This window comes from Euprymna scolopes, chromosome 4 (assembly GCF_053919585.1).
Source record: "Euprymna scolopes isolate OS-2025 chromosome 4, ASM5391958v1, whole genome shotgun sequence".
Lineage (NCBI taxonomy): Eukaryota > Metazoa > Mollusca > Cephalopoda > Sepiida > Sepiolidae > Euprymna > Euprymna scolopes.
Genome location: NC_136485.1, coordinates 30288868 through 30313115, shown reverse-complemented (window position 1 = coordinate 30313115; position 24248 = coordinate 30288868). Strand labels below are relative to the sequence as shown.

At 34.4% G+C, this 24248-nt stretch overlaps 1 protein-coding gene across 1 annotated transcript in view; it reads left to right on the top strand.

The window, feature by feature from the left end:
* LOC145266993 (neuronal acetylcholine receptor subunit alpha-10-like) overlaps positions 1-24248 on the top strand; it is a 790101-nt gene that overhangs the window by 741136 nt on the left and 24717 nt on the right. The window contains exon 5 of the mRNA XM_080122852.1: positions 13154-13689. Coding sequence (XP_079978978.1) covers positions 13154-13689 — 536 coding nt within the window. The remainder of the gene's footprint in view (positions 1-13153; positions 13690-24248) is intronic.

Sequence of the window (24248 nt, the reverse complement as noted above, 5' to 3'; positions counted from 1 at the left end):
TAGGAATCTGTTTACCTTGGACTTGAAGACATCCAGGCTGTAGTCAGGTGGGAAGCAGGCAGACGGAACAGAGTTCCGCTTGGTTGGGTAGTTCCATGCCTTCTAAGAAAGAAGCTTTGTGCATGGAATCTACGTTTTGCATACTAACTACATCTACGCTTATCTTGTCGCTGTCTGATTATGTGTTAAAGACTTGATGCTTTATTGTATTCCTTTCTTTGTTGTTGTTTTGTCACAAGTGAAAAATACAGATAAAAATATCACAAGTTTTCGAAATCTTGGATACATAAAATAAAGAGAAAACTTTGTTTTTATGTTTGTGAAATTGAAAACTTAAAACGATATACTTTTTATATCTACATTTTTATATACTTTTTTATATATTTTTTTTATTTTTATTTTATATATTTTTTATTTTTATATACTTTTTATTTTTATATACTTTTATATCTACATTTTAAAGTGGTCACAAAATTTGATCAATCTATTTTTACGTGATTATAATTATGTGTGAACGCACTAAACAAATTTCTGTAGAATTTAGAGGAGGCACTTGCGCATATAAAATGATTCCCTATTTCCGAACTACGTAAAACTTTTAAAGGTAGTAAACTGAAATTTTTACCACTAATCCCAAGTCCACTCGACAGAGTCATAAAGCCATACTTAATCCCCTTTTTTAGTGTTAACAGTAAGAATTGTGACTTTTATTTCATACTTAATTTTGATCAGAAACATTAGCATAGGCAGCATTTCAAATTTCTCTCTGCCTGTTTTACAAGTATTGTAATACTCCGACGAACTACAAGCCGTTGTACTCCCTGGATTCAAACACTCCGACAAACCCGACAAGCAGCAAAATCCCACCCTTAAACACCAGATGTCATAAATAATAATAACTCTAATAGTTTCTTCCCTATGACAGTTAGACTTTGAAATTCCGTTCCGGGTTCCTGCTTCCCTACTTGTACTGGCATGCAGAAGTTTGAGTGTAATGTAAACAGACATCTTACTGCTCAACTCCCTACATAGTATCCATGCAAATTATGTCACTTTACCTGTTTTGAGATGAAATTGTAATAAAATATATAAATAAATATACAACTCGTTGTCTTTAAAGCGTTATCAGATAAAAAAGGGAGATAACATGATATTTAATTTATATGTGAAACTAGTTTTTTTTGTTGTTAAAATTTCTTTTTACTAATAGGCTTTTAACCTGTTTTATGTAATCTCCAAAAATGTAAGAAGTCTTTTTCTCTTGTGGTGATTTAGCATAGAATGTAGAGCTCTAAAACTGCTTTGCTTTTTTACAATAACATTTTATAATTCTGAATTGGCAAAATAAAAAATAAAACAGACCCAAAGAAAAAAACACTGATGACTTCATAAGAATTCAGGATTTAGAAAATATCAGAAAGTGTTTAAAAATGATAAAAAAATATTATGGAAAAAAAGAATTCTAATAAATTTTTATTGATGATTATGAAAAAACTAAATATGCAACGACTTTCTTAAAATTATTTTTTCGTCGTTTGTTAATTTTTGCGTTGTGTCCTGTTCTCACCGAATGTCTTTCATCTATAAAATGAAATTATATTTTTTAATCGTGGAATAAAACAATCAATTACAAAATTTAAAGTCATGGCCAGTTTCAAACATAAATTTAACATGAAATATGCTAATTAATCTAGAAATGTATACTTCTCTGAAAGATAGACTAATGTATACTTCTCTGAAAGATAGATTTTTGTGTTTTGATGGGAATATATTTTTAAAGCGATTACGCATGATTATAGCAACTTAGTAGCAAAACATTTAGTAAGCATTTCTCCAAAGTGAAAATGGCCTAGAAATTATCGTATGACGTTAAATTTATATAAGAAACTAATCAGGAAATTTGAATTCTAAAATAATTTTGATTTTCCGTTAATCCCCTAAAAAAAAGTAAGGGGGGTCTCCCGAAATTTCCAGTAATCTTCACAACTTTCGACAATCTTTGCAAATAAATTTGATCCATCGAACAGTCGTTTGCCGTTAGTTTCTCGCTGATAATGATCATTGGTTTTTACTGGAATTTGGATGGCAATAAGCCAACGTCCATGTCTTCTTCGCACGAATCCAGAGCACTTTGGGGGGGTGAGGGGGAGAAGTGGGAGAAGAATATGATAGGGGAAGGTAAGGGGGATGGGAAGATTAGGGAATTATTATCATTATTAATGCTGCTATTATTATTATTATTGTTATTATTATCATTATTATTATTATTGTTATTATTATTTTATTTTTATTAATGACTAACAAGGAGCTTTCACACAGGTCATCAAAACATCTCTCCTTGAAAATAGCCTGTGGTGTTCCCTGGAAGCTGAGTGACAACAAGTCTCCCCAAATTTCCAGTACTCTCCACCTATTCTGATAGTATTCGCAAATAAATGTGCATTATCGCAACAGGTACTTGCTATAGATTTCTCGTTGGCAGTAGTTGTTATTCTTAACTGGAATTTTAGTGGCAATAAGCCTCCCCAAGGCCCCAGTTCTTTTCGCAATTATCCAGTTGAGGACTGGGCAGTGGTCTTTTCTTCCTCATTGACTCTACTTGGCTGTTTGGTCTCACTCTTTTTTTTGGAGGTGGCAGTGATGTGGTAATGGAGGATGGACTGGGGTTAGAGAACATAGATATGCGGCTTCAATGTTCTTGGTTCCATAGGGTGTTTCATGTTTTGCCTCTGCAGCAGTTTTTCTGGTCCGCGCTTGTTTCTCATGTATGTTAGTCTCCTCATTCAAGGGTTTTCCTAAATATTTCAGTTGGTTTCATTATTGTTGTTCGTTGTATTTTTCCAATAATTGTTCTGATCAATTCCTCCTATTACTTTTTCAAAGTTTTTCGGGATTGTTCCTACTGCTGCTACTATTATAGGTATTATTTTGATTTTCTTCACCTTCAATACCCCTTTCAGCTCTGTGAATTTGCTCTGTTTTCTCATTTTCTTTTCATGTTAATTATTACGATATCTGGTCTTCTTGCTTGGATGTGTTTATCAGTTTGTAAGTCCATATCCCATAGATTTGTGATTTTCGTTTTCAAGTACTGTTGCCGGCTTATGTTTGTACCATTTGTTTGTGCGTTCGATATGCAGTTGTTAGAATAATTTTTAGTGCATTGCCCTTCCCGCTTGGTCGTGTCTGTTCTTGTATTTCGTTTTGGTCCAGGTTCATTCACTTACTATATGAGTTATCGTTTCGTTTCTTTGTTCACAGAGTCTACATTCGCTGTTTTCTTGTGTTTTCCCGATCTTTATTTTGATGTGGTTGGTTCTTATCAAGTTATCTTGTGCTGCGGTTATTAAGGATTCAGTTTCTCGGTTTGTGTGTCCTTATCTAATCCATGTCAAAATGTTTGTGTTATTTAATCTTTTGTCATCCTTATGAATCTTCCATGTAGTTACTTTTATTCCCATTTTTTCATCTTATCCTTTATCTCTCAGTTTTCTGTTTTGTCGATTCTTTTCAGTGTCTCTCGCTGTCATGATTATCATTTCCGTGTTTTTGAGTCATGTATTTTTCTAATTCTTTTTTGTGTCATGCACACAGTCTTCTATAAAACTAGTCCGCTTCCGCCTTTTTTTCTTTTCACGTAGAGTCGGTCAACATCGTCTTTTGGGTGTAATGCATTGTGCATGGTCATGAGTTTTCTAGTCTTCTGATCGATCTGTCTCAGTTCTTCTTTTGTCCACCCTATGAACAGTCTTGAGTATCTTACTAATGATACTGGCCATGAGTTTATAGCTTTTATTAGGTTTCTGCTATATAATTTTATTTCTAGAAGTTTTCTTGTTCTTCTGGGGTATTCCTTTCAGATTCTCTCATTTCTGTGGTTTTGATCGTGTCTGCTTCCAGAACTCCCAGGTACTTATAGGCGTCTTGCTCCACTAGGGCTCTCAACTCCGTTTGCTTGGGTAGTTCCATGCCTTCTGTTGTCTCCATTTTCCCTTTTCTTATAATTAGTAGTGCGCACTTTTCCGTACCAAACTCTATTTACATACCCTGGCTGAAGATCCCGGAAGTGTTTATTAGTGTCTCTAGTTCCATTTTGGGTCCTTGCAAAAATTTTCATGTCGTCTATGTACATCAGTTGGTTTATTTTTACCTCTGTATTATAGAACTTATATCCATCTATGGCAAACAGCAGTAGTGATCGTGAATTTCCTTGCAAGATGCCTCTCTGTATGTTACTTTCTGTCAATTCCAATCTCCATGTTATCATTGGATTTCTATCACGGTGTATTATCCTGCTTAGTATTTTATACATTTGTAAGCATTCTATTATCCATGATTGCGGAATACTGTCGTATGCCTTTTTCTAGTCGATCCATGCCATGGTAAAATTCTTCCTCCTTCTTTTAACCTCCTTTAGGATCTTTTGATCTATGTATAGCAAATCATGTGCTCCTCTTTTTTCCTCTCCGGCATCCTTTCTGTTCCTCTAAGCGAAGTCCACGATTATTCAGGGATTGATAGATTTGTTTCCTCAGTTGTGCTGTCAGTATTTTCCACATAATGGGTAAGCACGTCATATGCCTATAGTTGCTGGGGGGCGGTTCTTTCCTCCGTGTCCTTCTGATTTTCGTCATCCAATCTGGTGCGTTTGTTTCTTGTACACATTTCATATTTTGGGCTAGTTTTTCGTGTAGTGTCATGAATGTTCTAACCAGTATGCATGTATTCCGTCGTATCCGGGTGCTCTCCAGTTTGCCATTTTTCCTATGGTTTTCTTTAGAGTTTCTTAGCTGATTTCATTCACCGTTCCTTCTTCAATTTTTTGTAGCTCTTCTTTCATGTCTTTCAGCCATTCGGCATTTCTGGTGTGTTCCTGTCGTTCTTCCTATATCTTACTCCAGCAGAGTGTTGTTTCTGTTAGGTTTGGTGGTTCTGTTTTTGTTTTCCCCCCGTTCACGTTTTGGCAGAATTAAATCTCATTGTTTTCAGATGTCCTGTTCTGCTTACACTGTTCAGATTTGTATTAGTCTCCCTTCCTTTGCTGCTATTTTTGGTTCAGATGTTCGTGTTTCTTGTTTAGACTCTCGCTGCTGGTCACTTATTATTATTATTTTTATTATTAGTATTATTATTATTGTTGTTGTTATTATTATTATTATTATTATTATTATTATTATTATATACTGCATAATACATTATATACAGCATAATCAGGACACACCAGTTCTCGCCAGATCACCGAAGTTAAGCAACGTTGTGCCTGGCTTGTACCAAATGAGTGATCATTTGGGAATTCTAGGCACTGTATGTGCTCTCCGCTTATCTCGCCATTGTTTCCAGTCGTCCTGTGTCTCAACTTTCCACTGGTGGGCAACAATTTTTACACAGAAGAGGCGTGGTTGGAGACTGCGCAACTCTTGCCACACGAGTTTTACGCGCAGGCTCTCTGACAGTGGGTATCCATAGTCTGTCAAGATTGAAGGAAGTCACATTAGTATTATTATTATTATAACCTGTATATTTTATTATAACAGTTAAACTAATTAATCTAATAACTGACGAAATTTTAATAATTAAGATACAAATTATTAAAATCCTTTCAGAGAAGGAAAGACATAGAATAGGAAACAAAGTTCATTCTGTGTTACTCCTGTTAATTATTTCAGTTAAATACTAACATTATCATTTAAAATCTCATTCTTAACATTTGCAATGGCTTTGTTAACTATTCTGTTCTAACACTGTCTCTTGTTGTATACTTCAATTATCGAATATTTTCAATTGTTTATAGACAAATTAAAATAACATTGCAAGCGAGTTAATTAAAATAGGCTTTGTTTAATAACAATAAATTTTAGTCGTTTTACAATTGTTATTAAATTATAAGGAAAACATTTGAGAAAAATATTTATAAACATGTCATTATACGTGTTCGTTCCAAGCGTGATTCTACGGTTCATAAAAATATATGCGGAAATTACACATAAGTTTTTTTTTCTTGAAGTAACAAATTCATAATTAAATATTTAGACATTTTAAATTAGTCGATAATTGTAACGGAATCAGTAAGTTAGGACAGAATTTAGTAATTGTATCGGAATCGGGAAACGTATTGCAATGGCCTCATTATTAATTAAAGACTGGAAGAAATAGACTCGAGTGTGTGGTTGGGTTTCAGCGTTGGGTCTGTTGTTTAAAAAATTATATAGCATCTCACTTTAAAATAATACAAACACATATATGTACACACACACGCACACACACGTACATATATATATATAAGCGAAAATGTATGTATGTATGTATATATGCATGTATGTATGTATGTATGTTTGTGTGTCTGCTAAAAACTTTCGAGAGACAGAACAAAAATTGACAAACTTGGTCCCATATGAAAGCCCATCCTTCGCCCGACAAATATCGAAAAATTGGCCAAAAACGTTAATTTTTTCACCCTGGTGCGTTTTCTACAGGGAGGTCAGCAAAAACCGTCCTTTCATGACGAGATCGGTTGTACGCATGCGTCAAATGACGTGATAACCTGATTTAGTTTAAATATTTGAAGAAACTGAGACAATTTCATGTACGTCGTGTTAGCTCAGTTGGTTAGAGCATTGGGTCATTATTTAAACGTTTTGGGTTCGAATCGTGGTGTGAGATGTTTCTTTTTTCGATTTTTTGAATTTAAATATTGAAGCAGGGTTATTTAAGCCATTTTTAGCGTAATGTTCGTTTTTCTGTTTTTTTTTTTTTATTTTGCTTCGCTTATTCTTAGGGTTTCATTAACACCCCCACCCCGACCGTACAAACACACATCCAAAAACACCCGGGTACTGCCGATTTTTTAAATTTTAATATCGAAACAGGCTTATTTAAGCCATTTTTTACGTGTTTGTTTTTTTTGGGGGGGGGTTATTTTTCAGATTTTTTAAAGCAATTTTAACGTTCGTTTTTCTGTTTTCTTTTTTGTTTTTGTTTTTTTCGATTTTTACATTGAACATCGTTTGTTTGCCTTAAATTAGTTTTTTTGTGTTTTATTCTGATGTTTTGATTACTCTCCTCCACCGTCCGAGTACCCCCGTTCGTTTTTCTGTATTCGTTTTAGTTTTTTTTTACTTAGCTTATTCTTAAGTTTTCATTAACACCCACACCCCCGCCCGACCACACACACCTACAAACACTCGAGCAACGCCGGATACACCCCACTAGTATATATATATATATATATATATATATATATATATATATATATATATATATATATATATATGGCATTTTTTACTTGTTGAGCACTGTGGCAGTAAATACTTAAAATAGATACATATTACATGCGGATGTATGTATATATATATATATTAAGTTATAAAAATATATATGGCAATCAAGCTACACATAATATTTCGCGTATCATTCACGCTAGGATTCGTCAGTATTATGCGAAGAGTTGTGGTTGTCTCGCGTTTTTATGTATGCACATTCTATTGCTTTTTAAGTAAGCCAATCAGCTTCCTAGTTTCCACTGACCCCTTCCTAATCAGCCAATGGACAGGCACCAACATGACAAAGCTCCAGTTGACCTTAGGTTCAACCCTTCCTTTGTGTGTGTTTTTTAACGTGAAGCCTAAATATCTAGTGATCTGACCTATTTTAAACCTAGGTGTCGTTAAATGTGTTTCTTTGTTTTTGTTTGTTTATATATTTTCTTTTATGTTAGTTAATATATATATAATATATATATATATATATTTATAATATATATATATATAATCACTAAATATAGACTAAGTTTTAACGTAATGAATTTTAAAAAAAAAAGTAAAAAAGCCAACTGATCAGCTTCGTATCTCGCTCGACAGAGTTAAATCGAATTATAATTACAATTTTAAAACAGAAGAAATCTTAGCAACTAGTACATCCAAAAATAGAACCCGGAATTAATCAAATAACAATTATGTAATATGAAATGGAAATAAGGCGAGGGATACAAAAACAAAATAGCAAAATAACATTCATCAAGACTTTACAATTTAAGTTGACAACAATTTAATTCTAGTCATCCATTTTTGGATGTGCTATTGGCTAGATTTTTTCCGGTTTTTTGTTGTTGTTTTTTTTTGTTTTTGTTTTTGTTTTTGTTTTTTGTTATTTATTTTATTTTGTTTTGTTTTTTTTTTTACTCCTGCCTATATTTGTACACGTTGGGACTCTTTTTGTACCCGAAACAAAAATATGATTTAATTAAGACTCTTGCATATAATGATTTGATTAATTGTCCTTAGATCTATATGACAGTAATGTTATTAAATAAACCCTCTGTAAAAGTGTCTATAGTTTAAAACCTGTGAAATCCGCAAAAAAATAAAGAATCTCATTTTTATAAAGCTATAGAAACTACAGTAGACAAGTGTTCTATTTACCTCGGCCTACCTTTGTTAGGTAATGTAGATGACTGATTTGTGAAACAAATATCACTGACTGTTCGCAGTGTTATTTTGCATGGAATCCTCTAGTGTGTTTTTTGTTTTGTACTCGACCTTCATTATACCAAATCTAAAAAGTTGCCCTTCTTTTCAATATAATAACTCTATTGTTTATTCATTTAAATGTAATTGCGGTTCGCAATACGTTGAGCAGACGTCGCAAATATTAGATATCCGCGTTACACAACACATCCCAGCTAAGCTTCGTGCGAATTTTTCACTCTCAAATGTTAAGAATAATGCATACAGTTCGGCCATTGTGAACATTTTATTAATATCGTGTGCGTTTTTAAAGTTTCAGTGTTGAATTTTTTTTTTACACAGTAATCACCACTTATCAAGGCCCGGAAGCCACTCAGGGATAAGGGTTATTGCAAGTACATTACGTTAGTGAGGAGATTTGCTGAAATGTTTACTTAAGGGGGCGGTTCATTAGGAATTTGTTAACATTGGACTTGAAGACATCCAAGTTGTAGTCCGGAGGGAAGCAGGCAGACGGAACAGAGTTCCACAGGCGTGCAATTCTAAGAAAGAAGCTTTGTTCATGGAATCCGCGTTTTGATTTAGGCACAGATATAGAGTGGGGGAAATTTTTCACAGTAGATTCAGCTAGACGGGTGTTTTTCGTGAAAGATTGGCGAGGGGGGCCAGAGATTGGAGCTCAGACGAGCATCTGCCATGGAAATAACGATAAAACAAGGACAGGCTCGCAACGTCTCTTCTGTGGGAGAGTCTATTTTGTACTCTGTCAAGGCAGGATAGGCTGTTTTTAGCAACTCCTGCCCAGATATGACAACAGTATTCCATCCTTGGACGTACTTGGCTTTTATATAGATAGAGAATTGCATCAGTAGTGAGATATCTTCTGGAGCGGTAGAAGGATCCCACCATCTTTCCAGCGACCTTGGCAACAGACTTGATGTACGTGTTCCATTTCAGATCAGGAGTAAAGGTCAAACCCAGAAGCTTGTCAAAACACGAGGCTTCACCCAGACAAGAGCCATCCATCACAATTGATGCCAGATGAGGATCAGAGCGTTGATGATGTAAGGATAGGAGTTTGGTTTTGGATGCATTAAAGGTAACCAGCCACATCTTCCCCCACTGAACCACGCGCTCGAGATCAGAGGAGAGAGAATCAGAGAGAACTTTGTCATTTACAGCCTTTGATGTGTTGCCGTAGATGGTCGTGTCATCAGCATAGATGTCAACGAATGGTTTAAGTATGTGTTTAGGGAGGTCATTGATGTAGACCAGGAAGAGAGTTGGGCCCAGGATTGACCCCTGAGGGATTCCAGCATTTATATTGCAGGCCTCCGATTTTTGTCCATCTACCACTACTCTTATGAGCCTATCGGAGAGAAATGATTTAATGATTGAGAAAACATTTCCAGTTATACCGTAGCTGGAAATCTTGTGAAGTTAGACCCTTATGCCATACCTTGTCGAAGGCCTTTGATATGGCAAGAGCAATTGCCCTAGAAAGGAATCCTTTTTCAAGAGATTCACTAATCCTGTGGGATATAACCGTCAGCACATCTGCGGTAGATCTTGCAGAGCGGAAACCATATTGTGTGTCACTAAGAAGGTTATTCCTGCTGAGGTGGTTGACTATTTCTCTATTTAATATGGATTCCAGCAACTTACTCATAACACACAGGAGACTTATAGGTATGTATTGAGAGGGAGATGACTGTACTTTATCCTGAGAAAATGAAAATCACACTCATTATTTTATTTGAAAATTCTGGAAACGATTTATATTAGGTCATTCAGACCTCTTTGTAAGCAAAAAAATATTTTATTACTAAATGTGGTATCTATTATACGATGGGTGTGCAATAAGTAATGCCCCTGACCCACTTCCAGCTGTCTGAACTAACTGATGCATATGCAATGATTTATATATCTACGGGTCATGGTGCAAATTACAGCTCTAAACTAATTGTGGTTTCTGTTTTACATGTGTTTGAACTGAGTCAGGTTTGAAATGGAGCCTGTTGAATGTCGAGCAGTGATCCGGTTTTTGTAATTGAAAGGACGCACACCACAGGAGACTTTTGATGAAATGAAAGAAACTTATGGAGATAATGCCCCATCGTATGACCTTGTAAAACGTTGGCATCGTGAATTCAAACATGGCTGCAAGTAAGTGGAGATATCTCCCAGACCTGGTCGCCCCCCTTCTGCCATTGATGAGGCATCTGTCCGTCAAGTTGAGGCTGCCATTTGGAAGATCGGCGCATTACTATTCGCCAAATAGCCCAAGACGTCAAGATTATTACAGGGTCTGTGGAAACTATCATTCTTGACCATTTGCATATGCACAAGGTGTCTGCCAGATGGATTCCCAGGTTGCTCACACCATTCAAGAAGCGAGAACGCGTCGAGTGCTCGAAGATGAATTTGGAGATATGCCAAGAAGATGAGTCAAAGTTTTTCAACAGACTGATTACACAGTATGAAACCTGGGCCCATCACTATGTTCTAGAGACCAAAGCCCAGTCAATGCAGTGGAAGCACTAGGACTCACCACCTCCAAAGAATGAAGGGTGCCGCCCTCCGCTGGCAAGGTCATGCTCACAGTCTTCTGATACCAGGACGGAGTAGTGATGACAGATTTCCTGGCAATGGATACCACAATTACAGGAGCCTATTATGCTTCACCTTTAAGGAAATTAAGCGAAGCTATCAAAACCAAGAGGCGGGACAAGATCAGCAAAGCTACCCTCCTCCTGCGGGACAACGTTCCGGTCCACAACTCGCATATCACCAGATCAGAAGCACGAGCGTGTGGTTAGTAAATCCTACCCCATTCTCCCTACTCTCCTGACCTTGCACCCTCTGACTTTCACCTCTTTCCAACCATGAAGTTGTTTTGAAAGGAAAGCGTTTCCCAAATGATGCAGCCTTGATTTCTGAAGTCACGTCGTGGTTGGAGGACCAACCTGGGGTATTCTACACAAACGGTCTCCACAGCTGCATCAAACGATGGGAGAAATGCATAACTCAAGGTGGTTCCTAAGTAGATAAAGACTAATAACTGTGCCAAGTTTCGTTGCTCTACTCCTATGGGAAGTGGGCCAAGGGCATTACTTTTTGCACGCCCTTCGTAGTGTATTCTGCTTAAATTTTTCCTTTCGGTTTTTTAATTCATTTTTTGTGTTAGTTGCCATATTTTCATTTCATATTATTATTTTCGTAATTATACCTCGATTCACTTCTGTTGAGCGAGACACGCAGCGGGCAGCTTTCTCTTTCACTCTTATTTTTTAATTCGTTGTATTAAAATATGGTCTATATTTAGCTTTGGTGCTACCAGATCAGGCTATCTGAAGATATTCGCTTCCTAAGGCGAAATGCACCTAATATTGTCTTTTTGTTTGTCTACTCGATTTTGCAAACCTTAATTATGTTTTGCAACAAAAAAAAAATATATATATATATATCCCACCTTTCTTCCCTTCCCTTTTTCTTTTTCACTTTCTATCTCACTCACTTCCTGACAGGTTTCTGAACTTAAAATGTACCAAACATTAATACTGTAACCCTTCTCCCTGTCCCATTGCAAAACTCATTCATGTTCTTCAGCGCAGGGAACAAAAACGATTAATCAACGATAAAACCACCAAACCAAGCAATACAGACTCTCAATTACAGATACAAAGAGCTTGAAGAATAAAAACCTTCTAGAAAATAACTGGATGCAACATGAATATTATTTCCAAAATCACTGGATTCAACATTAAATAACCCAAACAGGTTTGATATGCCGTAAAACAAAACAACAAAACTATATTTAGCTAAGTATAAAATTATGTACCCCAAATAATATTTAAATATAAATATATATGTGTATGTGCGTGCGAGGAATTATATTATTATAATTATTTTATTTTCACACAAACACACACACACACACATATATATATATATATATATATAGAGAGAGAGAGAGAGAGAGAGAGAGAGAAAGAAAGATAGATAGATAGATAGATAGCTGAATCCATGCTTGAGATATTCAAAAACAGAAACTAATTAACTCAATGGGATTGTTATTTATTATTCTCTTACAAGAGCAAAATATTATATATATTTTTAGAAGATAAGCAGTTACATTTCGTCGCTACAAACAGCCATCTATTTCAGTCAATGAGTCCTCATCAGGCAAGGATAAACAACCTGACGCTAAGGATTTAACGTCAGATGGTTCAGGATCGCCAGTTGTAGTTTGATGAACTGAAACAGATGGCTGTTTGTAGCGACCAAATGTAACTGTTTACCTTCTAATATATATATATATATATATATATATGATATAATATATCTTATATATATATATATCTTATATATATATAATATATAATATATCTTATATATATCTTATATAATATATCTTCTATATATATATCTTATATATATATATATATATATATATATGCATATATACGTATATCTATACATATAATGGACATGACTCGAATTTTTCATTCAAAAGCAACATTCATATTTCGATGTCTAATACCTCCTACACAAATGTATTTACAGGTTATGTTTATTTTTTAGAATTAGTTTGTACAATGCGTCCTTTCATTCAATAGTTTGATTACCAATATTAATTTTGATATGTGTGTTCATTTTCTAATTGATTGTTTCATTTCATTTTTGTCCAGTGCTGCTGAATATACGGAGGGGCTGATGCCGGCAAACGCTATGGTCAAGAACACCGGGGAGGTTTTCTGGCCGATTCCGACGAAACTACAAAGCTCTTGCAAAGTGGACGTTACTTATTTTCCTTTCGATGAGCAGATGTGTATCCTAAAGTTCGGCTCTTGGACATACGATGGCTTTCAAGTCGACGTTACAAACCAGACCAGCGAAGTGGACTTGTCCAATTACGTGGTCAACGGAGAGTGGGAACTGCTGTCCATCAAAATAGTGCGTAACGTGGTCACCTACAGCTGCTGCCCGGAACCCTTCCCCGATGTCACATTCCATGTTCACATCCGACGACGAATTCTGTATTACATGTACAACGTCGTCTTTCCATGCATCATGATGTCCGCACTGACCCTTCTTGTCTTCTGTCTCCCTCCAGACTCAGGCGAAAAAATTGCTCTTGGTATCACAGTGCTTCTAGCGTTTTCCGTTTTTATGCTAGCCGTGGCAGAAAACCTTCCAGAAACCTCCGAATTTGTTCCTTTAATCAGTAAGTACTTGTTCCCTTTCAGATTGATTGATTTATTTGATCTGTCTAACAGAACATCACTTTCATTTTATTCAGAAGTTATACAAAGTATAGAATTAACTTCGAAATATAATAGATGATGTTATCTTCATAACTTTCCAGCCTCTTTCTCTCAGTAATGCTAGCATTCTATACTTATTCTTTATTTTGATTGTAAGTGTTCTCATAGCTTCCCATCTCCGGTTATCTCTGTTGAACATTCACAGCAAAGATTTGTCTAGATGCAACTTTCTTTTTATATTCTGGGAACCGTAAGCTAAATAGAACATTGGTGAACATATTTCATTTCCCGTAACTGATGAAGGCAACACTATAGGTCTGCTTCCCTGCAAACTACAGAATATAGTTTTCAATTCCAATGTTAATATATTCTTGATGAGCAGTCTTATTAAATGGTCAACGTGTGGCCATGTCCAACTATTGTCACAGTTGTCACATTTGGGGAACTCCTGCTAGGAGTATTCTTTCTCGCTTTCTTCAAACAATGTTACCTCGATACTTGCTGTGCGTCAGCAAGAGTAACTCGTATTGAGTCTCTGAATAATCCCTTCAGTTTTTTTTAATTAATTATTAAGTTGTTCCACTTACGAAATAATCTAAACACTATTTTCTTTTTAAAGCTATTTATTGACATTTAAACAATAAATAAATATACTTCTACTTTTTTTACCACACATCATAAAAAGGCTTTTTAAAAAATAAAAATAATAGTCTTTAGTTTATATTCTATGATTAAAATATGTTTATTAAACAGGGTATTTTAATCAAACATTATAAAATCAGTTTAAAATAGTGTTTAATTACAAGTTCATAATGAAACGATTTTTAAACCAAACATCATATTTTTAACAGAAAATAATATTTATTTGATCTTTTCTAATAAAAATCTAATAAAAATATGTTTATTTAAGTGTTTATTTTAATTAAGCATCATTATAAAACGTGTCTCATAAAATATTCTCCAAATGATTTGTTTTCAATAAATCTTAATATTAAATAAGAGAATCGTTCCAGTCATGCATAAGTAAAAAATAGAATACATTATTCAAGATCTTCTGACAGACTCGCCGCAGGTGTTGACAGACTATACTTGAAGAATGCTTTCTCACTTGTCTTAACAGAGAACAAAACTCACTTTGAAATATAATAGACGATGTGCTCTTCCTATTCTTACAGTCTCTTTCTTTCAGAAGAGATATTTCTCGTATTTTCATACTTTTTTTTTATTTTAATGTTGTTTTCAAATGAGTCCAGTCTCCAGTTACCTCTGTAGAATATACACAGCAAACATTTGTCTACTGTAAAATACTTTCCTTTTTTTACTCTGTACACCTTTCGCTAAGCAGACCATCTATAAACAGATTTTCTTTCCAATAATTGTGGAAGACAGTTCCATAAGGCTGCTTGCCAGTTTACAACCGAACGGTTGTTATCAATTCCAATGTAAACAAATTCTTGTACAGCCGTCTAATTACATAGTCAACTTCTGTTTTAATCCAATCATTGTTTTCAATAGCAAGATTTTAGTCTTATCCTCCTACTTAAATAAATCATCGCGTTGCATTCAGTTATTTATTAATGGTGAGTCATTGATAAACAAAGTTTTTATTTAATCTATAACTGAGGCAACTATGTAAAATATTGCAGTAATCACGACCGTATGAAGTAGGACAATCACAAACTCAGCTTCCAAATATAATTTGTAGTTGTTCATTTTCCATTGTAAAAGCGTTTATACGCATTACAATATACACATAAAAAATTATATGATCGTCATATTTTGCAAGACATAGAACCAAAGTTTAGCGGTTCTTTTCAGTTCGCCTAGTTTCTTACAGCCTACCCTTCGAGCTGAGTTCAGTGTAATGTTCGCTTGATTGGTTTTCGAAGACAATTCCACAAGATATACCTCTGTCCCAAAATCAATTGCATGGTTTTTATTCAATAAAGTGTCTTAAACATGATGCTTAAGTTTAAAGACTTTAAGGATTTTTTTTTTAAATCAGGGGCCCATACTGCTATTTTCTATTGTCTATGGAAAAGACTTAATGCCAATCTTTAAAAAGTCAAATGTGAGTCTTGCACTCGTTTGATGTTTCCTTAAAACCTTCTTTCCTTATCTGATAGTTCAAAAGAATATTTATTAATAGAGGTTTGATAGCTTTTTCCATTCGCATATCTAAATTAAACTAAAGAAATCGACAATATTTAAATATATACTAATGTATAGAGATTTATTCGTTTATTTAATAAGGACAGATAGGTTAAAAGTTTTCGAATGTCTATCAACAACCGCTACACGTTTCCCTTAATCATCTTATTCATTTATATTTTTTATATATTTTTTTATTTTTATATCTTTTATATTTTATTCTTGTATGAATTTATAATCTCCTTGCCTTTATTCTTTTATATTAATTATTTTTAATAATTTATATTTCTACGAAGTTAAAATTTATAATCTTCTAAGCTTTATTCTCTTATTATATTAACTATTTTTATAAGTTATACTCCTATACGAAGTTAACATTTATGACCTTCTTACCTTTATTCTTTTATTATATTAATTATTTTTAATAATTTATATTTCTACGGAGTTAAGATTTATAATCTTCCTACGTCAATTATTTTATTATATTAATTATTTTTAATAATTTATACTTCTATACGAAGTTAAAATTTATAATCTTCTTACCTTTATTCTTTTATTATATTAATTATCTTTGATAATTTATAATTCTATATGAAAATAAAATTTATAATCTTCTTACCTCAATTATTTTATTAATATTAATTATTTTTATAATTTATATTTCTATACGAAGTTAAAATTTGTAATCTTGTTACCTTTATTCTTTTATTATATTAATTATTTTTAATAATTTATACATCTATACGAAGTTAAAATTCCAATACTTCTATTTATATATACAGATATAGAATAAAGACCCTATTTCAAGTTAACCCTTCGAATAGATAAAATTCATTAATGCATATGTTTACATAATCATCGTTTTTTAATCACTTATCCTATATTCTTCCTGAGAGTTTAGATGCGCTTATGCACGAATATATTAAACCCGCCATGGCATACGTGATATACCCTTAACTTCATTATATATTCCATCCACAAACAGTTTCAATATTTTATCACTCACTGCGCAATTATTTCGCGCCTAATATACGAGGGGCGTGCAATAAGTAATGCTCCTGACACAGTTCCAGTTGCCTGATAATGCTGAAATTATGCATGCTCAATGATTTATATCTGGACGGGTCATGTGGCAAATTACAGCTCTGAACTAATTGTGGTTTCTATTTTACAGGTGTTTAAACTGAGTCAGGTGTTAACTGGAGCCTGTTTAATGTCGAGCAGTGATTCGGTTTTTGTATTTGAAAGGACGCACACCACAGGAGACTTTTGCTGAAATGAAAGAAACATGGTGATAATGCCCCATCATATAACCTTGTAAAACGCTGGTATCGTGAATTCAAACATGGCCGGACTTATTTGGAAACAGCTTCCAGACCTGGGCGCACCTCCTTCTGCCATAGATGAGGCATCTGTCCGTCAAGTTGAGTCTGCCATTTTGGAAAAAGATCGACGTATTACTATTCGCCAAATAGCCCAAGACGTCAAGATTAGTACAGGGCCTGTTGGAACTATCATTCATGACCATTTGCATATGCACACGGTGTCTGCCAGATGGATTCCCAGGTTGCTCACACCATTCTAGAAGCGAGAACACGTCGAGTGCTCGAGGATGAATTGGGAGATGTGCCAAGAAGATAAATCAAAGTTTTTCAAAAGACTGACTACAAAAGATGAAACCTGAGTCAATCACTATAATCCAGAGACCAAAGCTCAGTCAATGCAGTGGAAGCACTTGGACTCACCACCTCAAAAGAAGGCAGGGGTGCAGCCCTCCGCTGGTAAGGTCATACTCACAGTCTTCTGGGACGAGGACGGAGTAGAGATGACAGATTTCCTGGCAAAGGGTACCAAAATTACAGGAGCCTAATATGCTTCACTTTTGAGGAAATTAAGCGAAGCTATCAAAATCAAGCCATGAAGTTGTTTTTTGAAAGGAAAGTGTTTCCCAGATGATGCAGCCTTGATTTCTGAAGTCACGCCGTGGTTGGAGGACAAACCTGGGGTGTTCTACAAAAACGGTCTCTAGAGCTGCATCAACCGATGGGAGAAATGCATAACTCTGGGTGGTTTCTATGTCGAAAAACACTAATAACTGCTCTACTGCTATGGGAAGTGGGTCAGGGGCATTACTTATTGCACGCCTCTCGTAACTATCGCTAGACATCGCATGTCTATTATGTTACTTACCATCTCCTCTCCTCCTCTGAAGAGAAGCATTAGTCTAAAAGTGTAAGCCATTTTGAGTTTCAGATGGTTCGCTGTTGCACACAAGTCCTGGGAGGTACTTGTTTGTAGTAGACAGTTCCACAGAACAAAATATTCTTACCGTGTCGAAACCCGGGAAAAGAACATGTGAAATTGCTCCAGAAAAGGTTTAATATTTATGAAGCTATTCTGGTTTTTGATTGGTTGGTAGCAGAACGTGAATTAATTTGATTCATCAGTTCTTAGCAGCATCGTTTATAAATAGAATCGTCCGACTGTGTGGGATCATACCCCATTATAGCTCCAAAATATTGCAACATCCTCCCTATTTTTTTTATAATGGGGAAGTCCCTTGTGTTTGTTCTGCTCAAAAATAAATATATATTTTTATATTTACTTAGACATAACAAAAATTAGAAAAATCATTTGGGTCTTAGAATTTTAGCATTTAAAAAGACGCCATTTTTAATTGTGTTCAAATGTCAAAAAGGAAAATTACAAAGATTTTTTTTTTTGTTAGCAAAAGTATTAGTTACGCATTAGTAGGTTAAAGTGTTAATACAAATAAAATGGATACAGTTTAACGTCTTGTCCAGGACTAATTTTTTTTCTTTTTTTATATAGAAATCTATATACTCTGCGCATTACCCCTAGGGGTTCCGCTGATATTCATGCAAAAAAAGTAAGAGCCTTCTCATAAGTGGAACTTCGCTGGTCTGTATTTTTAATATATAGAAATCTATATACATACAGTGCAGTGAAAGAAAAAAAATATTCAGTCGAATTCACCAACAAGTTTTCAGAAAAAACGTTGTAGCTTTATCCGTGTCGCCGGTTTCGTAAATACATCAGGGATATTTTGTTCTGATGATATGTCATTCAAAATAATGAATTCCTTTTTTATCTCGTTTTGTATGAAATGGTATTTTATATCTATATGCTTAGATCTTTGGTTGATTATCGTGTTCTGTGCAAAGACTATACTGGCTTGATTATCACAATTAATTACTACGGGGCTTGTAATCAATTCTGGCTCTAAAATAGTCTTCAGGATATTTTTAAGGTAGAGTGCTTCCTGGGTCGTAGAGAGAGATACAATCTGTTGCTTTTTAGATTTCCATGAAATAATAGGCCAATTTTCTCAGAGTTTGAAACAATATCCAGATACACTCTTGCGATCCTCGTCGTTTGCCCAGTCTGAATCCGAAAAACCTTCTAATTTTAGAGGATTTCTTGATTTTCTAAATACTAACTTCTGTTCTTTGGTTCCTTTTAAATAACGTAGGACTTTTTTAGCTCTGTTTAAATCCTTCATTGTCGGTCGTGATCATGTTTGTGACAGTTTTGTTACTGTATAGCATATGTCGTACCTGCTTGCAGTCATTAAATAGATAAGACTACCTATAATTTCGCGATATTGTGTGTCATTTATTATTTCAGATTCTGTGTGTATATTTTATTAATATCATTTTCGCCCGGTGTAGAGCGTTTCTTGCACTCTCCCATTTCAAATTTTAATAGTATTTTGTCGATGTATCTCGCTTGAGTCATCGTAACAAGTCCTTTGCTTTGAGTAAATTCTATCCCCAGAAACCAGGATATTTTGCCAAGATCGGTCATTTTGAATCTTTTACTTAATTTGTTCTTAACATCAGTTAACATTATGTCACAATTTGATGCGATTAAAATATCATCGACCCACAAAACCAAAATCAGTAGTTTATCGTCTTTGTGTCGGGTATATAAACAGGGGTATACAGCGCATTGTCTAAATCGTTGTTTAATAATATAATCATGGAATACTGTGTTCCAACACTGAGCACTCTGCTTTAGACCATATAATGACTTGTTAAGTCGCCACACGCTATTTTTAGTTTTCATTATAAATCCCTCTGGAGGGGTAATATAAATTTCACAGTCTATTGGGGCATTCAAATAAGCATTTTTACGTCCATTTGATGGATGTTTAGGTCATATTGTGATGCGACTTGCATTAAAATTCTGATTGTCGTTAGGTTTGTGATCGGCGAAAACGTAGAAAAGTATTCTTTACCGTAAATCTGAGAGCACCCCTTAGCAACAAATCTTGCTTTGTACTGTTCTACGCCTGATGCTGTACTCTTTTTTGTAAAGACCCATCTGGTAGAAATAACATATTTATCTCTTGGGAGAGGCACTACCGTATAGGTATCATTTTCGGTTAAGGCATCTATTTCTTTTTTCATGGCAATTTTCCATTCATCACAATGTTCTGAATTAATTGCTTCGTTGAAGCTTTTTGGCGCATTTTCCATTGAATAGCAATAGTCGATTTGATAATCTTTTATATTGTCGACCACAAAAAAATCGGGTCGTCTTCTATTTCTTTTGGGATATCTTTCGACTTTATCATCATCATCATCATCATGGACACTCTCGTCTCCGTCATTTTTATTGTTTTCATTTGTTCTAATTATTTGAGGTAATATAATTTCATCCTCTTCATATGACGGGTTTTCGTCTGTAAAATTAAACGTGTCTGAATTTTACACACCGGATTCTTTTTATTTTATTTTTTTCGGGAAAAAATATTAAATTGGCTGGACTGTTTTTATCGTATCCAAGAAATATACCTCTGTCGGCTTTAATATTCAATTTACTCTTTTTCTCTATATATGCGCAGCAAGTTGAACCAAATATATGCATTCTGCTTAAATGTGTTTTTTTTTACCGCAGAAAGATTCAAATGGAGTTTTAGATAGTGTTTTGTTAATGCACTTGTTGCGAATATAGGCTGCCGCCATAAGTGCATCCGTCCAAAGGTTTTTAGGGAGTTTTGATTCAATGAGTAGGCATCTCGCCATTTCAAAAAGTGGCCGCCACGCACGTTCAGCAGTCCCGTTTTGGTGTGGCGATCTAGGAGCTGATATTACATGCCTGATATGATGGTTAATTAGTACAAGTTCAAAGTCTTTATTGGTGAATCCCGTACCGTTGTCAGAGCGAATACACTTGATTTCACCGTAGGGGGCCATGTCGGCTGGATATTTCTTAGTTGCTAGCAGGGTATCACATTTGTTCTTTAAAAAGTAAACCATTATTAAACCTGAATGGTCATCTACGAAATTCAACACATATCTATAATGTTATCTGGCCATCGGTTCTACGGGACCGTTCAAGTCACAATGCACCATTGATAGGATTTTTTTTGCCTTTTTGTCTGGTATTTTGTTTTGATAAGTTGTCATTTTCCCTTGCGTACAGACGTCGCAGTTGAAGGTTTTTGATGTTTGTATTCGCATTCCATCAACTACAGTCGGCAACTTTTTGATATCAGGAATATTGCAGTGTCCAAGAATTTTATGCCATGTCTGTAGATCATGGCAGGCGGTTTTTGATGGGACTACGCTATTTAAATAATATAGTCGTCCATTTTCTTTAATGTCGAATACAGTTCCATTCGGGTATACCAGTTTTGATTTATTGGGGCTAAAGTTTATATTTGCACCTTGTTTTGTGGCAGCTTGTACAGAAAATATATTTTGTTTAAATTTTGGGATTAGAAGAGCGTTTTCTAGAATACAGAAACACTGCTCACCTTTATTGTTCTTTAGCGAGATTTTCGCATTGCCTCTTTTCAAAACGATATCATTGACTCGACTCCCGTCAGCTAGTTCTACAAAATGATTATGTGGCTTAATGTTGGGGTCAAAATTGATAAATCAGATTCCTTTGTAATCACATATGCCGTGGCCCCACAATCGACAAGAAAATTATTATTGTTTGTTGAAGCATCAAATGTACACGATATGGCAACAATTAGGCTTCGAAATACTATGATATAAAGAGTTTTACTTATTCTACATCCCTAATTTATACATGATCCTCGTTGAATATACAAATAAATCTATATACATAAATATATTTTTTTATATTGTCGTTTTCTTATTTTATTGATAATCTATATAAGCTCCAAAGCATTTAGTTGAGCTTTGCGTTCTACCGATAAGTCTTCTCTTAAAGGATCGATCTTATTTTTATTCTTTTAACTCCCCTATATATAAATTAAACTGAACATAATTCATTACGCATTATTATGTCGACTAATTATTTTAGGACTTAATCGTGAACATCGAAATATACATATACACATTCACATAACTAACATTATATATAGGCATCTCTTTAAAGTTTCAATTTCAAAATATCTGTGATGTTCGTGGTTTTCATCGGCCGCGATAGACTAAGAAGTTATATATATATATATATATATATATATATATATAATCATTCGAACACGGTAGTTTTTTAATATATGGTTAAGTAGCAGTTTTAGTCATTAAGAACTGTTGTAAAGCTTCGCAGCTCACTCATTTTTCGACCAAATTTCAAACAATTATTTCAGTTCATTGATCATCTTCTCCGCTATTTTGTGAAAACATTTTTTTTTCAATTTTCTTTTAGTAAAACAAAAGTTTGAATGATTTTCTGCTGTTCTAAATCGTAAAAATATGTAAGGAAGTAAGCGACGCTTTCTATGACTGGTTCTCATAGCAATTACCTCGCATCAGCGACTAGTGTTTCTACTAATTCACTGCTGTCCCGAAAAGATAAGTAAAAAGTTAAGCAGAGAGAATTAAATCATGAAAAGGGGTATAATTGGGGTATTTTATTGAAAGCAGACGAGTGGTGTACATTGTTATTACATATGTGTTTATGGTGGCAAAAAATAAGACTGAAATTAAACAAAGAACAAGGGAATTTATTGGGAGCCTGGAAAAATCATGGATTACAATAGAAAAATACGAAAATGATAAGTAATATGGTTAAGTTTTACATGGAAAAGTAAAGGACTATTTGTTAAAACTGGAAATGAAAAGGACAAGATATTCTAGTAAAAAATATAATAAATTTATAACTTAAAGATTTTTTAATTCAATTCATAACATTATATAATCAATTCTTCATGATGCGTCATTATTGTTTTGTGTTTAAAAAAACAATAATCTGCGGCAACAACTCTAGTCAGGTTTTAACAGTTTCCTCTGAAGGAGGAAGTTCTATGAGAGTATGCAATTCACAAGCGGTCCCCAGTCGCATGTGTAATGAGAGCTGAGGAAGTTAGGTTTTTGCAGCTCTTGCAGGGGGCGTCGACGTCTTCTACATAAAGCGCATGGATATCCCTAAAATTATCACCCATCTGGTGCTAACCAGGTTCAACATTGCTTAACTTCAGTGATCTCATGAGAACAGGTGTGTGAACGTGATATTTCCGTATATAAGTTTCATTAGATCGGACAATAGTCAATATGCCTATTAAATTTTAAATAGTTTAAGTAACCTACTCACTATTGCGTCTAACCTCTGCCACTTGACTTAACAATACTCTCCACATATAATGCGGTCAGGGGTTGTCTCGCCCTTGTCCCTTAGAAAGTGCTTATTTCACAGTCACCTTTCCTAGAGTAAACTGTTGTAGCTATACAAAAGAAAATACGTTTCAGCAATTTATAAAGATTTAGATGCACACATAAATATACATATTATGTGTACACACAACATTATGAATATAAAAGGCTTCTCAATAAAACGTATGCACAGTTTGCAAGCTGATAAGAAAGTTAAATATATTTAGTTTAGTGCCTTCTTATTTTGTGTGGATTTTGAATGCTTGCGTAATTATGGAAAATTTTGTGGACATGTAGAACAGTTTCAACTGTCTAAAAGTCACTTCCAATTCAAGTTTTAACACAAATTCCTAAGGCGAATACATATGAAAAAATTGTCAATTTTGCTAAATATTTGACAACACTTATTATTCGAAACATGTGATATAGATAAAAAAATATCATTTCCTTATTCCATAGAGTGTCAAAAATATGTTTTATCCTCAGAGAGTAAACAGTTAGCAAACTTATATTTATATACACAAGTTATAATTTCCCTGGTTAGTACATCCTTTGAAAATTTCAATGTCTGAGAGAAATAATGTATTAAAGATTGTATAAAACTATATTAACCAAAAATGAATATTAAACTTTAGGTCCACGTTGAAAACGAAGAAAAGAGTAAAAACAATCAAGGAAGCTTGGAGTTGGTTGCAACGTGAATTCTAATGTCTATCTGTAAAGCTGAGATTGTCAGAGCACATGGATCTATAATCCTTGCATGAAAATATATG